This window comes from Heterodontus francisci, chromosome 14 (genome assembly GCF_036365525.1).
Source record: "Heterodontus francisci isolate sHetFra1 chromosome 14, sHetFra1.hap1, whole genome shotgun sequence".
Classification (NCBI taxonomy): Eukaryota; Metazoa; Chordata; class Chondrichthyes; order Heterodontiformes; family Heterodontidae; genus Heterodontus; species Heterodontus francisci.
This window is the reverse complement of record NC_090384.1, coordinates 16,092,508-16,109,791: the sequence shown is the minus strand read 5'-3', so window position 1 is coordinate 16,109,791 and position 17,284 is coordinate 16,092,508. Positions and strand designations below refer to the sequence as shown.

General features: G+C 41.3%; 1 protein-coding gene across 1 annotated transcript in view; it reads right to left on the bottom strand.

The window, feature by feature from the left end:
- The window catches only part of si:ch211-236l14.4 (SITS-binding protein), a 222,217-nt gene extending 205,163 nt beyond the window's left edge, over window positions 1-17,054 (bottom strand). The window contains 1 exon segment of the mRNA XM_068046788.1: window positions 16,590-17,054. Coding sequence (XP_067902889.1) covers window positions 16,590-17,054 — 465 coding nt within the window.
- Between the last annotated feature and the right edge of the window lie 230 nt (window positions 17,055-17,284).

The following is a 17,284-nucleotide window of genomic DNA, read 5'->3' as shown; positions in this document are numbered from 1 at the left end:
GAACCAGTGGATGTAATGTATTTGGATTTCCAGAAGGCTTTTGATAAGGTCCCACACAGGAGGTTAGTAAACAACATTAGAGCACATGGGATTGGGGATAATATACTGGTATGGATTGAGAATTGGTTAACAAGCTGAAAACAGAGAGTAGGAATAAATGGGTCATTCTCAGGATGGCAGGCTGTTTCGAGTGGGGTACTGCAAGGATTAGTGCTGGGACCACAGTTGTTCACAATCTATATAAATGATTTGAATGTAAGGACCAAATGTGCTATTTCCAAATTTGCTGATGACACAAAACTAGGTGGGAATGTAAGTTGTGAGGAGGATGCAAGGTGGCTTCAAGGAGACTTTGACATGCTAAGTGAATGGGCAAGAACATGGTAGATGGAATACAGTGTGAATAAGTGTGAAGTTATCCACTTTGGCATAAAAAACAGAAAGAGTATTTCTTAAATGGTAAGAGATTGGGAGGTATTGATTGTTAATCTGTTAATTGTGTATCAATTGTTTGATTATATGCAGGTGTTCATTGGGGTGTTACTTGAGCACTTATAAGCAGACATTTACTGAGACTAGTGGAGGGTTTGAGTGAGGATCGACATGTTTGTAATCCTTTAACTTTGTACAATAAATGTGAAACTGAGTGAAAGATAGGCTCCACCATTATCCTTCCATAACAAGTTTTCTGGAGTTTAACATGGTAGCAGAGGATGGTTGCCTAAAGCTGAAGGTTGGGAACTAGGAAATTTTTTTACACAGAAAACTAAAATCTCATGGGCTATTGTGGAAAATATAGCAGAAAGCAAGTGTAAATTGTCAGGGTATGATTACCCTCCGATGGTCTGAGTCTGAACCATAAGACCAGTGGAAGAAGTGGATATATGGACATGGATTACATCCCTACCAAACAGGAAACAAGGTATGGCCTTGGTGTTATCACTTCCTACCAAAAGAAAAATCAGAAGTAAAGTGTTTTGTAAACTAGATGCTCGTCAGTTGGATACTGATGAAGGTTGGATCCACTGTTAGAATTCTTGGATGAAATTTACAAGATGACCTATTGAATGTGTATGAGACTTGGTCAGACTTCGATAGATTTCAGAAAACAGATGGTTATGCAATGGAGGAATATATCATGGACTTTAACTAACTGTATAGAGGAGCAAGGAAATTCAATTTGGAGATCCCTGGTTCAGTGCTGGCATTTAAATTGCTAGATTGTGCTAGGGGGTTGCATATCGACAGGTTCCTGGTTCTAACTGGGGTTCAGTTCTTGGACAAAGACTCCCTGTTAGATCAGATGTCTGCTGCCTTAAAGAAATTCCTGTGGAAACAGTCATTTCCTGCAGCACTGGTAGAACAAACAGGGCACTCTGCGGTGACACAAAGAATGGAGGAGCAAATTTTTACTAGATTTCAAAATGGTCTGGATACTGGAAGTAGGCATAGGTACAATGGAAGAGTCAAAGACAGGAGGAATGAGAATGAACACACCTTTAGCAGGTCTATTACAGTGGAATTGGAACAGCAATCATAGGCGAATGAATCCCAGGAATTCCCAAGGAACAGGTAATAGGTGCTTCAGATGTGACTCAAAGTATCATGATGCAATGAGCTGCCCTAAGCAGAGGGGCAGAGTCCTCAAAATAACACACAACGCGAAGAATTCTGAGGCATAAAAGGAAGATACTGATGAATCTGAATGAATGGTACTAGTCACAAGGAGTTTTAGTTATGTGATGAATGTTCGTTGCGGATTCCTTCAACTGTGCTGTACTGGATAGTACTTGTACGTCGACAGTATGTGGAACTGATTAGTTACAATGTTATCTGGATTCACTTAGTAGTGAGGATCGATGCAAAGTTAAAGAGTATAAAAGTACTATCAGCTTTAGATTTGGTGATAGCAACACACTGAAGTCACTAAAGAGAGCAGTAATCCCATGTAAAACAGCTGGAGTAAGCCACTTTATCAGTACTGATGTGGTCTCCAGTGAGGTACCTTTACTGTTGAGTAAGCCTTCAATGAAAAAGGCACAAATGAAACTTGATATGGAGCATGATAAGGTAATTGTTTTTGGAAAGTCAATGAATATGCAGTTTACCTAGTCAGGGCATTATTATATCCCCTTAACAAAACCTAATGTTTCTAGTCAGTGTTTTTTTTTTATTCGTTCATGGGATGTGGGCATCGCTGGCTTGGCCAGCATTTATTGCCCATCCCAAATTTCCCTTGAGAAGGTGGTGCTGAGCTGCCTTCTTGAACCACTGCAGTACTATCAACTCTGTAGCAGTTTGATACAGCTGAGTGGCTTGCTAAACCATTTCAGAGTCAACCACATTGCTGTGGGTCAGGAGTCACATGTAGGCCAGACCAGGTGAGGACAGCAGGTTTCCTTCCCTAAAGGACATTAGTGAAGCAGATGGGTTTTAACAAAATTAACAATGGTTTCATGGCCATCATCAGACTAGCTTTTAATTCCAGATTTATTAATTGAATTCAAATTCCACTTTTTGCCGTGGTGGGATTCGAACCCATGTCCCCAGAGCAATACCCTGGGTTTTTGGGTTACTAGTCCACTATTAATAACATCAGGTGTTAAGAATCAGAGATAAAAAGAAAAAAAGCAAATTGTCTTAAAATTACACAGAAAATTTGCTCACTCTTCTTGTCAGAGATTAAAAACCCTGCTAAAGGATGCAGATGTGACTGATAACGTGTATATGAGCATAATAGAAAAGATTAGAGAAAAGTGTGAAATCTGTAAAATGTATCGGAGGACACCATCATATCCTATTGTCAGTGATCATGTGACTCTAAAGAGGTAGTTGCAATGGATTTAAAGGGGTGGGACAAAGACAAGAATATTTTCATTCCACATTTTATAGAACTAGCAACTAAATTTAGTCTTTCTACAATAATAAATAGTAAGGACAAAAGGGTGATTATAGACAAATTTATGGAGAAATGAATAGGGACTAGACTTGATGCACCAGCTAAGTTTTGACTGATAATGCAGGGGAATTTGCCAATGCGGGATCAGAGACACAGGGCGGCACAGTGGCGCAGTGGTTAGCACCGCAGCTTCACAGCTCCAGCGACCCGGGTTCAGTTCTGGGTACTGCCTGTGCGGAGTTTGCAAGTTCTCCCTGTGACCGCTCTGGTTTCCTCCCACAGCTGAAGACTTGAGGGCTGATAGGTAAATTGCCTCTAGTGTTGGTGGGAGAATGGTGGGGATGTGGTAGGGAATATGGGATTAATGTAGGATTAGTATAAATGGGCTGTTGATCGGCACAGACTTGGTGGGCCGAAGGGCCTGTTTCAGTGCTATATCTCTAAACAAAACACGAACATTATGGTTATGAATACTGCAGCTAAAAGTCCTTTCATCAATGGGCTCTGTGAAAGGAACCATGCAATGGTTTATGAAATGCTGCATAAAATCTTAGTTGACCAGCCAAACTGCAAGTTGACAACTGCCCTGCCATGGGCGGTACATGCAAAGAATTTGTTTCAGATGCTTGGAGGATATAGTCCCTATCAACTGATCTATGGGTGGAATTCCAAATTGCCTTCTGTACTGTGTGACAGGACTACAATTAGATACATTTTTTCTGCACATTTGAATGCTTTAATGCAGGGAGATGGCTTTCATCAAAGCTGAGATCTCTGAGAGAATTCGGAGTGTTCTGAGGCATTGCATAAGGCCATCTGCGGTGGAATTTAATTTAGGAGATTTGGTATATTAAAAAAGAGGGAATCATAGGGAATGGAAGGGCCCTGGTAAGATAATCGGTTGTGATGGTAAGAGAGTAGTTATCAAGCATGGAAATCAAACTATTAAGGTTTATTCCTCATGATTGATCGGGGTTGATTACAATATCTCAGAATCTGAACAATTGATAGAAGGAAACGATGCACCTTGTACCTCAAATACTCATGTGTTTAGTGATGAAGGTCCTGAGGAACAGAATGAGGTAGATCAAAGGTTGGATAGTAATGTGAGGGATCATGATGCTCAGAAAGAGCTAATCCATCTGAAGGACAATTGGCTCGAGTAGGTACTCAGGCGACATATATTCCAGAGGGGTCTAATAAATGGAGGGATGCAACAATTGTGGGATGTGCAGGAAAACCTCCAGGCAAGTATAAATATTGGTTAAATGTTCAAGGTGATGGTAAAAGATGTAAGGTCCATGGACTGGCAGAATGGAGGGTAAGAAAGCGCAGTGCATGTTCTAATAATGGGTCTGGAAGTGACACTTGCATAAGGAAGTGATCACGTACTGGAGAAAGAGCCTCTGATAATGTGCGAGGGAGATCTTCTAGCAGTAGTCCCAAAAGACATCAAAGTGCTATACAGGCCATATTTTAAGCAGATTCCACAATGAAACAAAGCCTAGAGAGCAGTCTCTGAATAGAACTAGAAGCAGAAGTCCTCATGACCGTGATGTTTGAGTGGTCGCCAAAAACTTGAGGATAAACTAATGAGAAGCAAAACATAAGGAATTAGAGAGTTGGAGAGAGTTTGGAGTTTATTCTGAGGTATCAGATAGGGGACAGACAGCCTTATCACAAAGATGGATTTGTACTGAAAAAGGCCTTCCAAATGGAACTTATAAGGCTAGTTGCAAAGGGATTTTGAAGAGCAACTGGGTGATACAGATGTTAATGTGGACTTTCCCACAGCTGGAAAAGTAATCTTGAAAATCTTTTTAGCTCTTTTGATCAGAAATTTATGGGAATGTAGATCCATTGACATAAAAGCCGCATTTCTGCAAGGTGATACTATTCAGAGAGAAGTGTTTCTGAAACCACCCAAAGAGGCAGAGGCAGAAGGAAAACTATGGAAACTGAACAAATGCGTCTATGGCCTTAATAACGCTTCCCAGGTGTGGTATTTCTCGGTGAGATCTGTTTTGTTGAAAATTGGTTGTGTTCAACTAAAAGCAGATCCTGCAATGTTTTATTGGTATCATAAAGGGAAACCTTCAGGCACCTTCATGATGCACGTTGATTTCTTAACGGTGGTATTGCAGATTTTGAGAAATATGTTATTGATAAGATTAAGGCAGAATTTAAGATTGGGAGTTAGGCTTGTGGCCTTTAAATATATTGGTTTAGATATTAAGCAGAGTAACTCTGGGATAACTTTAAATCAACAATTCTATTTAGAGAGTGTTACTTCTAACCCAGTTCATCGTGTTAGGTCATCACAGAAAGATGGTGATGTATCTAAAGCAGAGATTGAGCAATTATGAAGCCTGGTGGGTCAATTAAACTGGTTGGGCTCTCAGACTAGGCCTGATGTTAGTTTTGATGTGCTGGAGTTAAGCACGATGTTGAAACATCCAAAAGTTGAGAATGTTTTAAGGGCAAATAAACATTGAAAAAACTAAATCTGGAGAACTGTGTACTGAAGTTCCCATCCTTAGGTGACCCAAAGAACATGAAGCTAATAATTTTTAGTGATGCTTCACATGCTAATCTTGCTGATGGGTAGTTGAGTGCAGCTGGCTTCATAATATTTCCGATCGGTGAAAATGGGAAATATCCTTTAGCTTGGGAGGCAAAGAAAATAAAATGGGTTGTTAAAAGCAAGTTAGCTGTGGAAACACTGGGTCTTGTGGAGGCAGTGGATATGGGGTTCTATTTTTCCAATATTTCGGGTGAAATTCTGAACAAGGTACATACTGAAGATAGGATACCCATTGAATGTTAATTGGATAATCGTTCTTTGTGGGACAATGTACACTCTACAAAAAGTGCGAGTGAGAAAATACTATGTATTGACCTTGCTGGATTGAAACATATGCTGGAGAGAAAGGAAATCTCCAAACTTAAATGGGTGGATGCAAGTCATCAGCTATCCGATTGCGTCACTAAAAGAAATTCTAATACAAGGAAATTTTTAGGGGTGCTAGAGGAGGGGCGTCTCACAATGTAATACTTTATACCCAATATGGAATGTATTTTAAAAGGTTCTTTGAGCATGTGAATAATTTGTGCATAATATGGAATTTATTTTGAAATGTTGTTTAAGCATATTGATCCACATTGTATTATAAAAGGGAATCTGTTAATCTGTTAATTGTGTATCAATTGTTAGATTATATGTAGGTGGAGGGTGTTAATTAGGATCTTACTTGAGTACTTATAAGCAGATACTTACTGAGACTGGTGGAGGGTTTGAGTGAGCAGCTACATGTTTGTAATCCTTTTACTCTGTACAACAAATGTGAAACTGAGTAGAGATAGGCTCCAGCATCATCCTTCCATAACAAGCTTTCCAGAGTTTAACATTGATGACCAAAGGGACCAGGGCATCCTTGTTCATAAGTCACTGAAAGCTAACATGCAGTTGCAGCAAGCAATTAGGAAGGCAAATGGTATGTTGGCCTTTATGGCAAGAGGATTTGAGTACAGGAGTAAAGAAGTTTTGCTGCAATTGTATCAGGGGTTGGCACCAGTGTCAATTTTGAGGTCCGTGACTGGTAATTTCAGGGATGAGAAATTTCCCGTTGGCTTCTTCTTCCAGACCATTCCAACTTTTAAAAAATCGCAGCCATCAGTTTCACAGCTGTCAGGTGCTTAGAGCAGAGACAACGTTTCTGAACCTCAGACAAGTTCGGGGTTTTCCGGTGGGGTTCGACTTGTGTTTTTAAAAGCCCGCTGGAAAACCATGAACTGGTCCGAGCTCGGAAGTGCTGTCTCTGCCCTAAGAATCTGCCAGCTGTGAAACTGATAGCTGTGACTTTTTAAAAAAAAACTGACCAACCACAAAGCTGCACTGAGGAGAGTTCCCATGCTCTGCAATTTTCAAAGAGAGAGAAAGGGACAGAGAGAGAGAGAGAGAGAGGGACAGAGAGGGGGGTCAGAGGGACATAGAGAGAGGGAGAGAAAGGGGGCAGAGAGCGAGTAGGGAATACACAGAGAGGGGGGGAGGACACAGAGAGGAAGGGGGAGAGAGAGACAGAGAGAGAGAGGGAGGTGGGAGAGAGAGCGATCAATATCACTCCTGACAGACAGATGTCTATCCGGAATACTCTGCATCACTACAAGAAGTGTGCGGGCAAACATTGGCTACTAGTGCAAGCAAAAAGAAAATGCCAGGTATCTCACCAAAACATAGTGACCAAAAAGTCAGTCAATAAATTAATCTTCTCATTTAAAGCTTCTTCACAAAAATGCACCTTAGTTGTCGTTTTGATTGTTACGACTAGGTTAGAAAGTGTCTCGGGGTCACTCTCAGCCTCACCTGACCTTACCGTAACAGGGTTTAATTCTCAACACAGTGTTTTTAGGTCCCCCTTGGTGAATCCTTGTTCATCGCTTTGCAATTGTAAGGCAAAGAAACCAGCACAAACAACCTTTCTCAGGTTTAAAGAAAAGTTGAAATTTATTAAACTTAAACTCTAATTCGGTTAATGCCTGCAGATACACGACACGCCCACGCTGGCATGCATACGCGATACACACATGAAAATAGAGACAGAAAAGAGCAGAAGAAAAATAAATTGGAAAAGTTTGAGGCAATATCTGAAGAGTTTTTATTATGGTTCTTCGACCTTGCTGTAGAGTCCTTGATTGTAGGTAGATCTTGCTTTTCATTGGGGCCCAGTATTCTTCTTAAACCTTGTTTGCTGTAGGAGATTTTTCTCTCTTGGGATTAATGTGTCTTCAGTGGATTCATAGGCTTAAGAGATGGGAGCAGACAGGAGAGAGATCTTCTCAGTCCAGGAGCAAACAGACACTCTCAGTTCAAACTATTTGTACAATTCAGAAAAACCCAGGTTGCCAAGCAGGTTAGTCATGTGACTACCTGGTCTGACCACTTCTGGGATTGTATCACCTTAGCAGTCTCGAGAATACCTGGTGATCAAGGTCCATTGTGGGTTGAATGTGTCAGGGAATGGTCCTTTGTCCTTCCAATCACCTTCTGCTAATACGCAAATGTCGTTTCCAGCCACGGCTGATCTGCTTAACAAGCCCTTTCTTCACTCTAGTAATAGTTTAAAATCAATGTTCATGACAAAGTTAATGTGCCTCATTCTTGGCAGGTGGGGTCCTAGCATGACATTTGAAACAAAACAGATGAACTGGGGTGGCGCAGTGGGTTAGCACCGCAGCCTCATAGCTCCAGCAACCCAGGTTCAATTCTGGGTACTGCCTGCGTGAAGTTTGCAAGTTCTCCCTGTGACTGTGTGGGTTTCTGCCGGGTGCTCCGGTTTCCTCCCGCAGCCAAAGACTTGCATTTTGATAGATAAATTGGCCATTGTAAATTGCCCATAGTGTAGGTAGGTGGTAGGAGAATTGTGGGGATGTGGTAAGGAATATGGGATTAATGTAGGATTAGTATAAATGGGTGGTTGATGGTCAGCACAGGCTCAGTGGGCCGAAGGGCCTGATTCAGGGCTGTATCTCTCTTTAAAAAAAACTGAGAGCACAAATGGAAATAAATAAGTATGATCTGATAGCTGTTACAGAGACATGGCTGCAGGATGACATAGATTGGGACCTGAATATTGAAGGGTATATGGCATTTAGGAAGGACAGGAAGCTAGGAAAAGGTGGAGGGGTAGCTCTGTTAATTAATGATGGTATTAGCGCAATAGAGAGGGATGACCTAAGTTCAGGAGACCAGGATGTAGAAGCAGTTTGGGTGGACATGAGAAATCATGAAGGCAAGAAGTCACTTGTGGGAGTGGTGTACAGACCACCTAACATTAACCACACTGTAGGATGGGGTATAAAGGAAGAAATAATGGCAGCTTGTCAGAAAGGTACAGCAATAATTATGGGGAATTTTAACCTACATATAGACTGGAAAAATCAGATGGGCAGAGGTAGCCTAGATGAGGAGTACATAGAATGTTTTCGGGATAATTTCTTGGACTAATACATTCTGGAGCCAAACACAGAGCAGGTTATACTAGACCTGGTATTGTGCAACGAAATAGGATTAGTTAATGACCTCATAGTTAAGGCGCCCCTAGTTAGCAGCAATCATAATATGATTGAATTTTACATTCAGTTTGAGGGAGAGAAGAGTGGGTCCAAGGCGAGTATTTTAAACTTAAATAAGGGCAATTATGAGGGCATGAAAGCAGTGCTAGCTAAAGCGAACTGGCAAATCAGGTTAAGGGAGAGGTGAATAGAAATGCAGTGGCAGACATTTAAGGGGATATTACAGAATACACAGAATAGATACATTTCAAGAGAAAGAAAAATTCCAGGGGTGGGACCCGCCATCCGTGGTTAACTAAAACAGTTAAAGATAGTATCAAACTTAAAGAAAAAGCCTATAATTGCGCAAAGATGGGAGGCAGATCAGAAGATTTGACAGAATATAAAAAAAAGGAAAGAATGACTAAAAGATTGATAAGGAAGGTAAAATTAGAGTACGAGAGAAAGCTAGCTAGGAATATAAAGACAGATAGTAAGAGTTTCTATAGATATTTAAAGAAGAAAAGAGTTAACAAAATGAGCATTGGTCCTATAGAAAGGGAGTCTGGGGAAGTAATAATGGATAATAAGGAGATGGCAGATAAATTGAACAGATATTTTGCATCATTCTTCACTATTGAGGATGCAAGTAACATCCCAGTATTAGCTGTAAGTCAGGAAATGGAAGGGAGGGAGGAACTCAAGAAAATTACAATCACCAGGGAAATGGTACTGAACAAATTGTTGGAGCTGCGAGTTGATAAGTCCCTGGGTCCTGATGGACTTCATCCTAGGGTGTTAAAAGAAGTGACTAGTGAGATAGTTGATCTGCTAGTTTTAATTTTCCAAAATTCCCTAGATTCAGGGAAGGTTCCGTTAGATTGGAAAATAGCGAATGTAATTATTTTGTTCAAAAAGGGAGGGAGACAGAAAGCAGGAAACTACAGACCAGTTAGCTTAACATCTGTCTTAGGGAAAATGTTAGAAGTTATTATGAAAGACAGTATAGCAGGGCATTTAGAAAAATTCAAGATAATCAGGCAGAGTCAACATGTTTTGTTAAAGGTAAATCATGTTCAACCAATTTATTGGAGTTCTTTGAGAGAGTTACATGTGCTGTGGATAAAGGGGAACTGGTGGATGTACTTAGCTTTCCAGAAGGCATTTGATAAGGTGCCACATCAAAGGTTATTGCAGAAAATAAAAGCTCATGGTGTAGGGGTAACATATTGGCATGGATAGAAGATTGCTAGCTAACAGGAAACAGAGAGTAGGAATAAATGCGTCATTTTCTGGTTGGCAAGATGAAACGAGTGGTGTGCCACAGGGATCAGGGCTGGGGCCTCAACTTTTTACAATTTATATAAATGGCTTAGATGAAGGGACCGAAGGTATGGTTGCTAACTTTGCTGATAACACAAAGATAGGTAGGAAAGTAACTTGTGAAGAGGACATAAGGAGGCTACAAAGGGATACAGATAGGTTAGGTGAGTGGGCAAAGACCTGGCAAATGGAGAATAATGTGGGAAAGTGGGAAATTGTACACTTTGGCAGGAAGAATAAAAAAGCATATTATCTAAATGGTGAGAGATTGCTGAGCTCTGAGTTGCAGAGGGATCCTTGTGTCCTAGTAAATGAATCACAAAAGGTTAGTATGCAGGTACAGCACGTAATTAGGAAAGCTAATGGAATTTTATCGTTTATAGTGAGGGGAATTGAATACAAAAGTAGGGAGGTTATGCTTCAGCTATACAGGGCATTGGTGAGACCACATCTGGAGTAATGTGTACAGTATTGGTCTCCTCATTTAAGGAAGGATGTGAATGCGTTGGAGGCAGTACAGATAAGGTTTACTAGACTAATACCTGGAATGGCGGGCTGTCTTATGAGGAAAGAATGGACAGGCTGGGCTTGTATCCGCTGGAATTTAGAAGAGTAAGAGGTGACTTCATTGAAACATATAAGATCCTGAGGGGTCTTGACAGGGTGGATGTGGAAAGGATGTTTTTCCTTGTGGGAGAATCTAGAACTTGGAGTCACTGTTTAAAAATAAGGGGTCGCCCATTTAAGACAGAGATGAGGAGAAATGTTTTCTCTGCAGGTTGTGAGTCTTTGGAATTTTCTTCCTCAAAAGGCGGTGGAAGCAGAGTCTTTGAATATTTTTAAGGCCGAGATAGATAGATTCTTGATAAGCAAGGGGGTGAAAAGTTATCGGGGATAGTTGGAAATATGGAGTAATCAGTTCAGCCATGAACTTACTGAATGGCAGAGCAGGCTCAAAGGGCCGAGTGGCCTACTTCTGCTCCTTGTTCGTATAATTAATGGTAAGATAAATTTTTAATGCCTTTATCTTTCTGAAATTGTCTCACCAGTCCCCTATGTAAGACAAAAATTGTAATGTGGCCCTTCACACGAAAATGTTGGACACCTCTGCTTCAAGCCTTTAACCTTATGTTTTAAAATAACCTTCACAGCTAGGTTATTTTAAAACTCAAGTTTAAAGGCTCGTGTTATATAAACTCATTTTAAAAGGGCAAAAGTCACTTAGGGAATGTCTCAATTTCTACGCTCTGGCATGCATTACTTTCATTTGGGACTCAAGCTCAGTGACATGTCGAAAGTTGCTGGACATTTACTTCTATATAAAAGTCGCAAGTCTGCTGCTAAACAATCGGAATCACCTTGTTCCGGAACTTGTATTGAGGGGAAAACAGGCAAGAAAATCTAAAAGATCTCCAGAAATCAGCACTGTAAGTTCCTCATGAATACAAGAGTACAGTGTAATGGAGCTGAGTGACATTGGCAAACACAGGATGCTGCTGACCCATATACAATAGTTAGTAAATCCAATTTTATAGATATCTTTAATAAACCTTAATCTATGATGAACTATCTACTATTCCTTAACAAAATCTATGCTGCATTTGCAATTTTATTGCTTGTTGGGGAAGGCATAGTACAAATTTATTATGTTTCAATGACCATGTTAGAAACAGTCATTGCTGCAAATTGGATTAAAGCACAAGTTTTACAAGTATGTCAAAGATCAGTAACTGCAATGTGCACCAATTACTATTCAGTTTGAGGGCAGATAACCTGAATGGCCAATGTCATTTGAAAGTTGTCTGTATCATATAACTACATTACGTTAAAAGTGCATCTTTGCTAACAGTTAATAGTTTTGACTTGGTCATAAATTGGTTAGTCTGGAATACAATCTTACAGATGGACTAAACATTTTGTAACTGAATAATACATGCAGTAACAACCATTTAACTGCTTGCAGAATAGCTTTTTGTTAATTATTATCTTGTCAGAGCTGAATCGGAATCGACAATGATAGACTGAGATATAGACATGTGAATTTAAGAGAATCACTTTATTAGAGCAACTGAAGGGTGCTCTTTATTTGTAATTGTGCTAATCTAATTTTGTCACTAGCTTTGGTGACCATATGACATTTTGTCCATGATAGATTCTGTTGTTTCTGTATTTTAGAATTCAGGACATAGTTTAACAGCCTGTCAAGACGACAGTTTAACAGCCTGTCAAGATGAATAAAATGGTCTTGGTTACTTACTGTTAATCACTCTGTCCCTTTCTGTCCCACTCTGCTTTTCTATTTTACATGACTCTTCTGAAGTACTATCTACATCATCCTATAAAATTCTCCTGATTTGGAGATCCCTGCAATTTTGTTGGCTGCCTGTCTTCAGATACCTATTAGAAGTAGGTGGAGAAGTTGCATAGACAGTGACCATCATGGGGTAAATTATCTTGTGACAACAGCAGTGTAAGAAATGGTCCATCTTCCTATTGCTGATTTTTCTACTGCCTCACCTCAATAACCACAATAACAATCCTCTCCTTGAGTTTCATGGTTTATTGGATGGATTTACACTCCTGACACAGTGTGAATCCACAGAGGTCATCCGATAAGTCCCTCTACCACCCTGTGACATGGTGCAGCTAACTCTATTCTGTCAACAAAAGTAATTTGCACTGGCGTTACATACTATTTTGCTTGCTAGCTAGCTAATACAGTTGTGCTACTTTCCATTGATGTTTGTATGCTTATCTACTTCATTTATAGGCATAAATGTGCTTTAAATCGGGCTGTGTTTTGATGGCATTAGATTGGCTGTACACTTTATATACAGATTAATTGCCCCCGTGTCCATGGCTGAGTGTCAAATGTCCATGGTGCAACATGTTGGTGCCTATCCTGGCATTGCATAGAGCATTGGTGAGACCGCACCTGCAGTATTGTCTACAGTTTTGGTCTCCTCATCTAAGGAAGGATATACTTTCCATAGAGGGAGTGCATTGGAGGTTCACCAGACTGGGATGGTGGGATTGTCTTATGAGGAGAGATTGAGGAAACTGTATTCTCTAGAGTTTCGAAGAATGAAAGGTGATCTGATTGAAACTTACAACGTTCTTACAAGACATGACACGGTGGATGTAGATAGGATGTTTCTCCTGGCTGGTGAGTATAGAACTAGGCGACATAGTCTCAGAATATAGAGTAGGCCATTTAAGACTGAGATGTGGAAGAATTTCATTACTCAGAGGGTTGTGAATCTTTGGAATTCACTACCCCAGAGGGCTGGGGAAGTTCAATTATTGAGCATGTTCAAGACAGAAATCGATTAGATATCTGGATACTAATGACATCAGGTGATATGGGGATAGTGCAGGAAAGTGGTGTTGAGGTAGATCATCAGCGATGATCTAATTGAAGGGCAGAGCAGACTCGATGGGCTGAATGGCCTACTTCTGTTCCTATGTTTCTCACCCGCAAACCCCCCGCCCCACCCCCCAACTACGATCATCACACACTGACATCAATCTTTACACACTGACTCTGGATGGAAACGGAAACCGCACTGAATGCAGGATCATGGTTCCGCATTTAAAATACCCCCATGTCCAAACAGCCAATGGCACTCATTAACAATCCTCACACACCAAGAACAGCCACTGGACTGAGGTGACCCAATGGCAGCTGAGGTCCACTGTAAACCTTGTACCAAGGCAAGAGTTGGTGCTTTCAGGAGAGGGAGGAACATTGGAACAGGAGGAGGCCATTTTGCCCCTCAAGCCTGTTACGGCATTCAATGAGCTCATGGCTGATCTGTGTCCTAACTCCATATACCCGCCTTTGCCCCATATCCCTGAATACCTTTGTTAACAAAAAATTATCAATTTCAGATTCAAATTAATAATTGATCTAGCATCAATTGCAATTTACAGAAGAGAGTTCTAAACTTCTACCACCTTTTGTGTGTAGAAGTGTTTCCTAATTTCACTCCTGAAATGTCTTGGTCTAATTTTTAGACTTCGCCCCCTCGTCCAAGACTCTCCAATCTTTGAAATAGAGTAGACAGAGAGAAACTATCTGAAACCCTTAATATCTTGAAAACTTTGATCACATCACCCCTTAACCTTCTAAATTCTAGGGATTACAAAACCATAGAACCACAGAAGAGTTACGGCACAGAAAGAGGCCATTCAACTCATTGTGTCTGCACCGGCTGAAAAAACTAGCCGCCCAATCTACTCTCACCTTCCAGCATCTGGTCCATAGCTTTGCAGGTTACAGCACTTCAGGTGCATGTCCAGGTACCTTTTAAATGAGTTGAGGGTTTTTGCCTCCACCATCGATCAGGGCAGTGAATTCCAGACACCCACTGGGTGAAAAAGTACTTCCTCATGTTCCCTCTAATCCTTCTACCAATCACCTTAATCTGTGACCACTCTCTCAGCTAAGGGAAACAGGTCCTTCCTGTCCACTCTATCTAGGCCCCCTCATAATTATAGAATCATGGAAAAGTTACGGCACAGAAACAGAAAACCTAGTGTGTGTAACTCTGCTCGTAATTTAACCGTTGCAGGTATCATTCTGGTAAATCTACGCTGCACTCCCTCCAAAGCTAATATATCCTCCTTAAGGTGTGGTGACCTGAACTGCTGAGCGACTTTGAGTGTCTAACCAGGCCTTTGTGAATGGAGGTGAGGAGCAAGAAAGGAACATTTAAAGTGTAGTGACTGCTGTAAGGAAGGAAACATGGCAGCTAATTTGAACAAAGCAAGATCCCACAAACAATGAGTTAATGACAAGATAATGTTATGAAAGTGCCTCTGTGTTTTGATAAATATATTTTTTGAGAATTCATTTTTGAAAGATTGAAGAAATGTTAAACTTTATGGTTTTCAAAAGGGTTCATGTAAAGACCATTTGACTTTGAAAAACAGCCCCTAGAAATATTTTTTAAAAGGGGCGCTGAGAGTTCTTGTGAGGAAAACAAACTTTTCCAGGAAACCACCTGACTTCCAGCAACAACAACAAGCCTTTCTGAGAAACCACCTGACTTCCAGCTCAACAAACAACAAAGAACTTTGGACGCCTGGACATGTTCTTTACAAAGAAGTGACAGGTCAATATTGATGGAGGTCACAAGGTTGACCTCTTGTTGTCGGTTTCGCTTTTGAATTGTTTTGAGTTAAGGTTTAACTGTATAAAAAGGGAGAGAACTTCCAAGGAGAGAAGAGAATTCCCAAGGAGAGACAACCCAGCTCAGCTTTCCAGCACCTCTCTAAAAGACCCTGAGAAGTCCACTGTCAACTCATCTCGTCTCCTGTTTTTGAAGAAAAGCCTGCTAAATTAATTCCAAATGCCGCCCGAAAAGAATTGTTCTAAAACATCCCAATGACCCGTCTTAGTGTACTCGGAGGCCGTACTGTATTCCAGTTTTGGAACACAACATATCTCATCTACTGTTTGTTCAGGAATGAGCATGTTTTCAGTCCAGTGTTTTTTTTCTGTAATAGAGCTCTAAAAACAAAAATCCCTTTACTTTTCCGGTAGGTGTGTGTGTGTGTGTGTGTGTGTGTGTGAGAGAGAGGGGCTGAGGTAAAAAGGGAACTTTAATATTTCAATCTGTGTGTTTATGCTTTACTTCATTACTGGTTAAGACTTGTCTTATAATAAACTGATCATTTTGTTGCTTATTAAAGAAACCTGGTCGGTGTGTTTTATTCTGGGATAAAAAGTCTATGATTCACCGTATCGGTAAGTGGGAACAAATGTAAATATATGCTGTGACCTGTGGAGAAGTGGAACTGGAATAAACAGTGCACTCCTTCCGCCTCAGTCGTAACAATAATTTGTTTTCATTATGTTAGTTAAGAGATGAATATTGGCCAGGTCACCGGGGAGAACTCCTCTGCTCTTCTTTAAACAATGCTGTGAGAGATTTCTACATCGAGCTGAAAGGGCAGTCAGGGCACTTCATCTAAAAGACAATACCTCCTTCAGAATGCCAGCCTAGATTTTGGTCTGGAAGTGGGGCTTGAATGCAGAACTGACTGACTCAGGGAAGGTGATACTGATGTAGCCCCCACTGCTGAAATCCCAATTTAATATAGGATATGCTGATAGGAACTAATAAAGTAGGGCTGAGAGGAGGCTAGTGTGGAACATAAATACCTGTATAGACCTGTTGGGTGGAATGGGCTGTTTCTCTGCTGTAATTAGACAGGAGGATTACACCCCAGTAGATGTCTTATTAAGTTAACGCCCTAATAAACTGGTTAAAGGAACAATCTTCTATTTGTCTGTAAGCAATGGAATTACCTTGAGTGCCACTTGGCAGTGTCTGGGTGTCCACTCCACTCGGTAACATTCTGCCATACTCTGGTTCGCTGCTTCCAGGAGCACCTGAAGTTCAGCCACGCCGTCCCATGTGGAGCAAAACTGGGTCCGGTTAAACCAGCAGAGGTTTTTGAGCAGGGTGACTCCGGTGTTGGGCAAATGGCGAGGCTCGATCTGGGCGAAAGTCTTGTCCTGACTCAGGGACCTGAGGGAGAGGGACAAGCTCCTCCTGTCCCACACCAGCCCGCTCAGCTGTCCTTTCAGGATCCAGTCAGTATGCGGCTTGTCCACCACCTGCCAGTAAAGCACCCCGATAGTCATGAGGAAGAGCAAGGCGACCCCTAAGCAGGCGATCGCCCCCTTCCACGTCTCGTTCATCTCTTTGATACCAGGCTCCAGGCTGGCATCGCCCACGGAGCTGGGCATCTCTCTGCCCCGTCTCACCATCTCCCGAGCACTCTGAGGGACTCCCGGCTGGGTTTGAAATGGTGCGGGAACCCCCCGGGCTCTCTCTCTCTCTGCCTGTTACACTCACTCAGTCTGCTCGCTGCAGACGAAACTGCTGCTCTGCCACATGACCCCGGCTGGAAGCGGACCAAATCCAGGGATTAGTCCGGGCAACTCGCTAATTGACCATCAGCACGGAATCCAGTTAACACATGTCCAGGGATTCCACT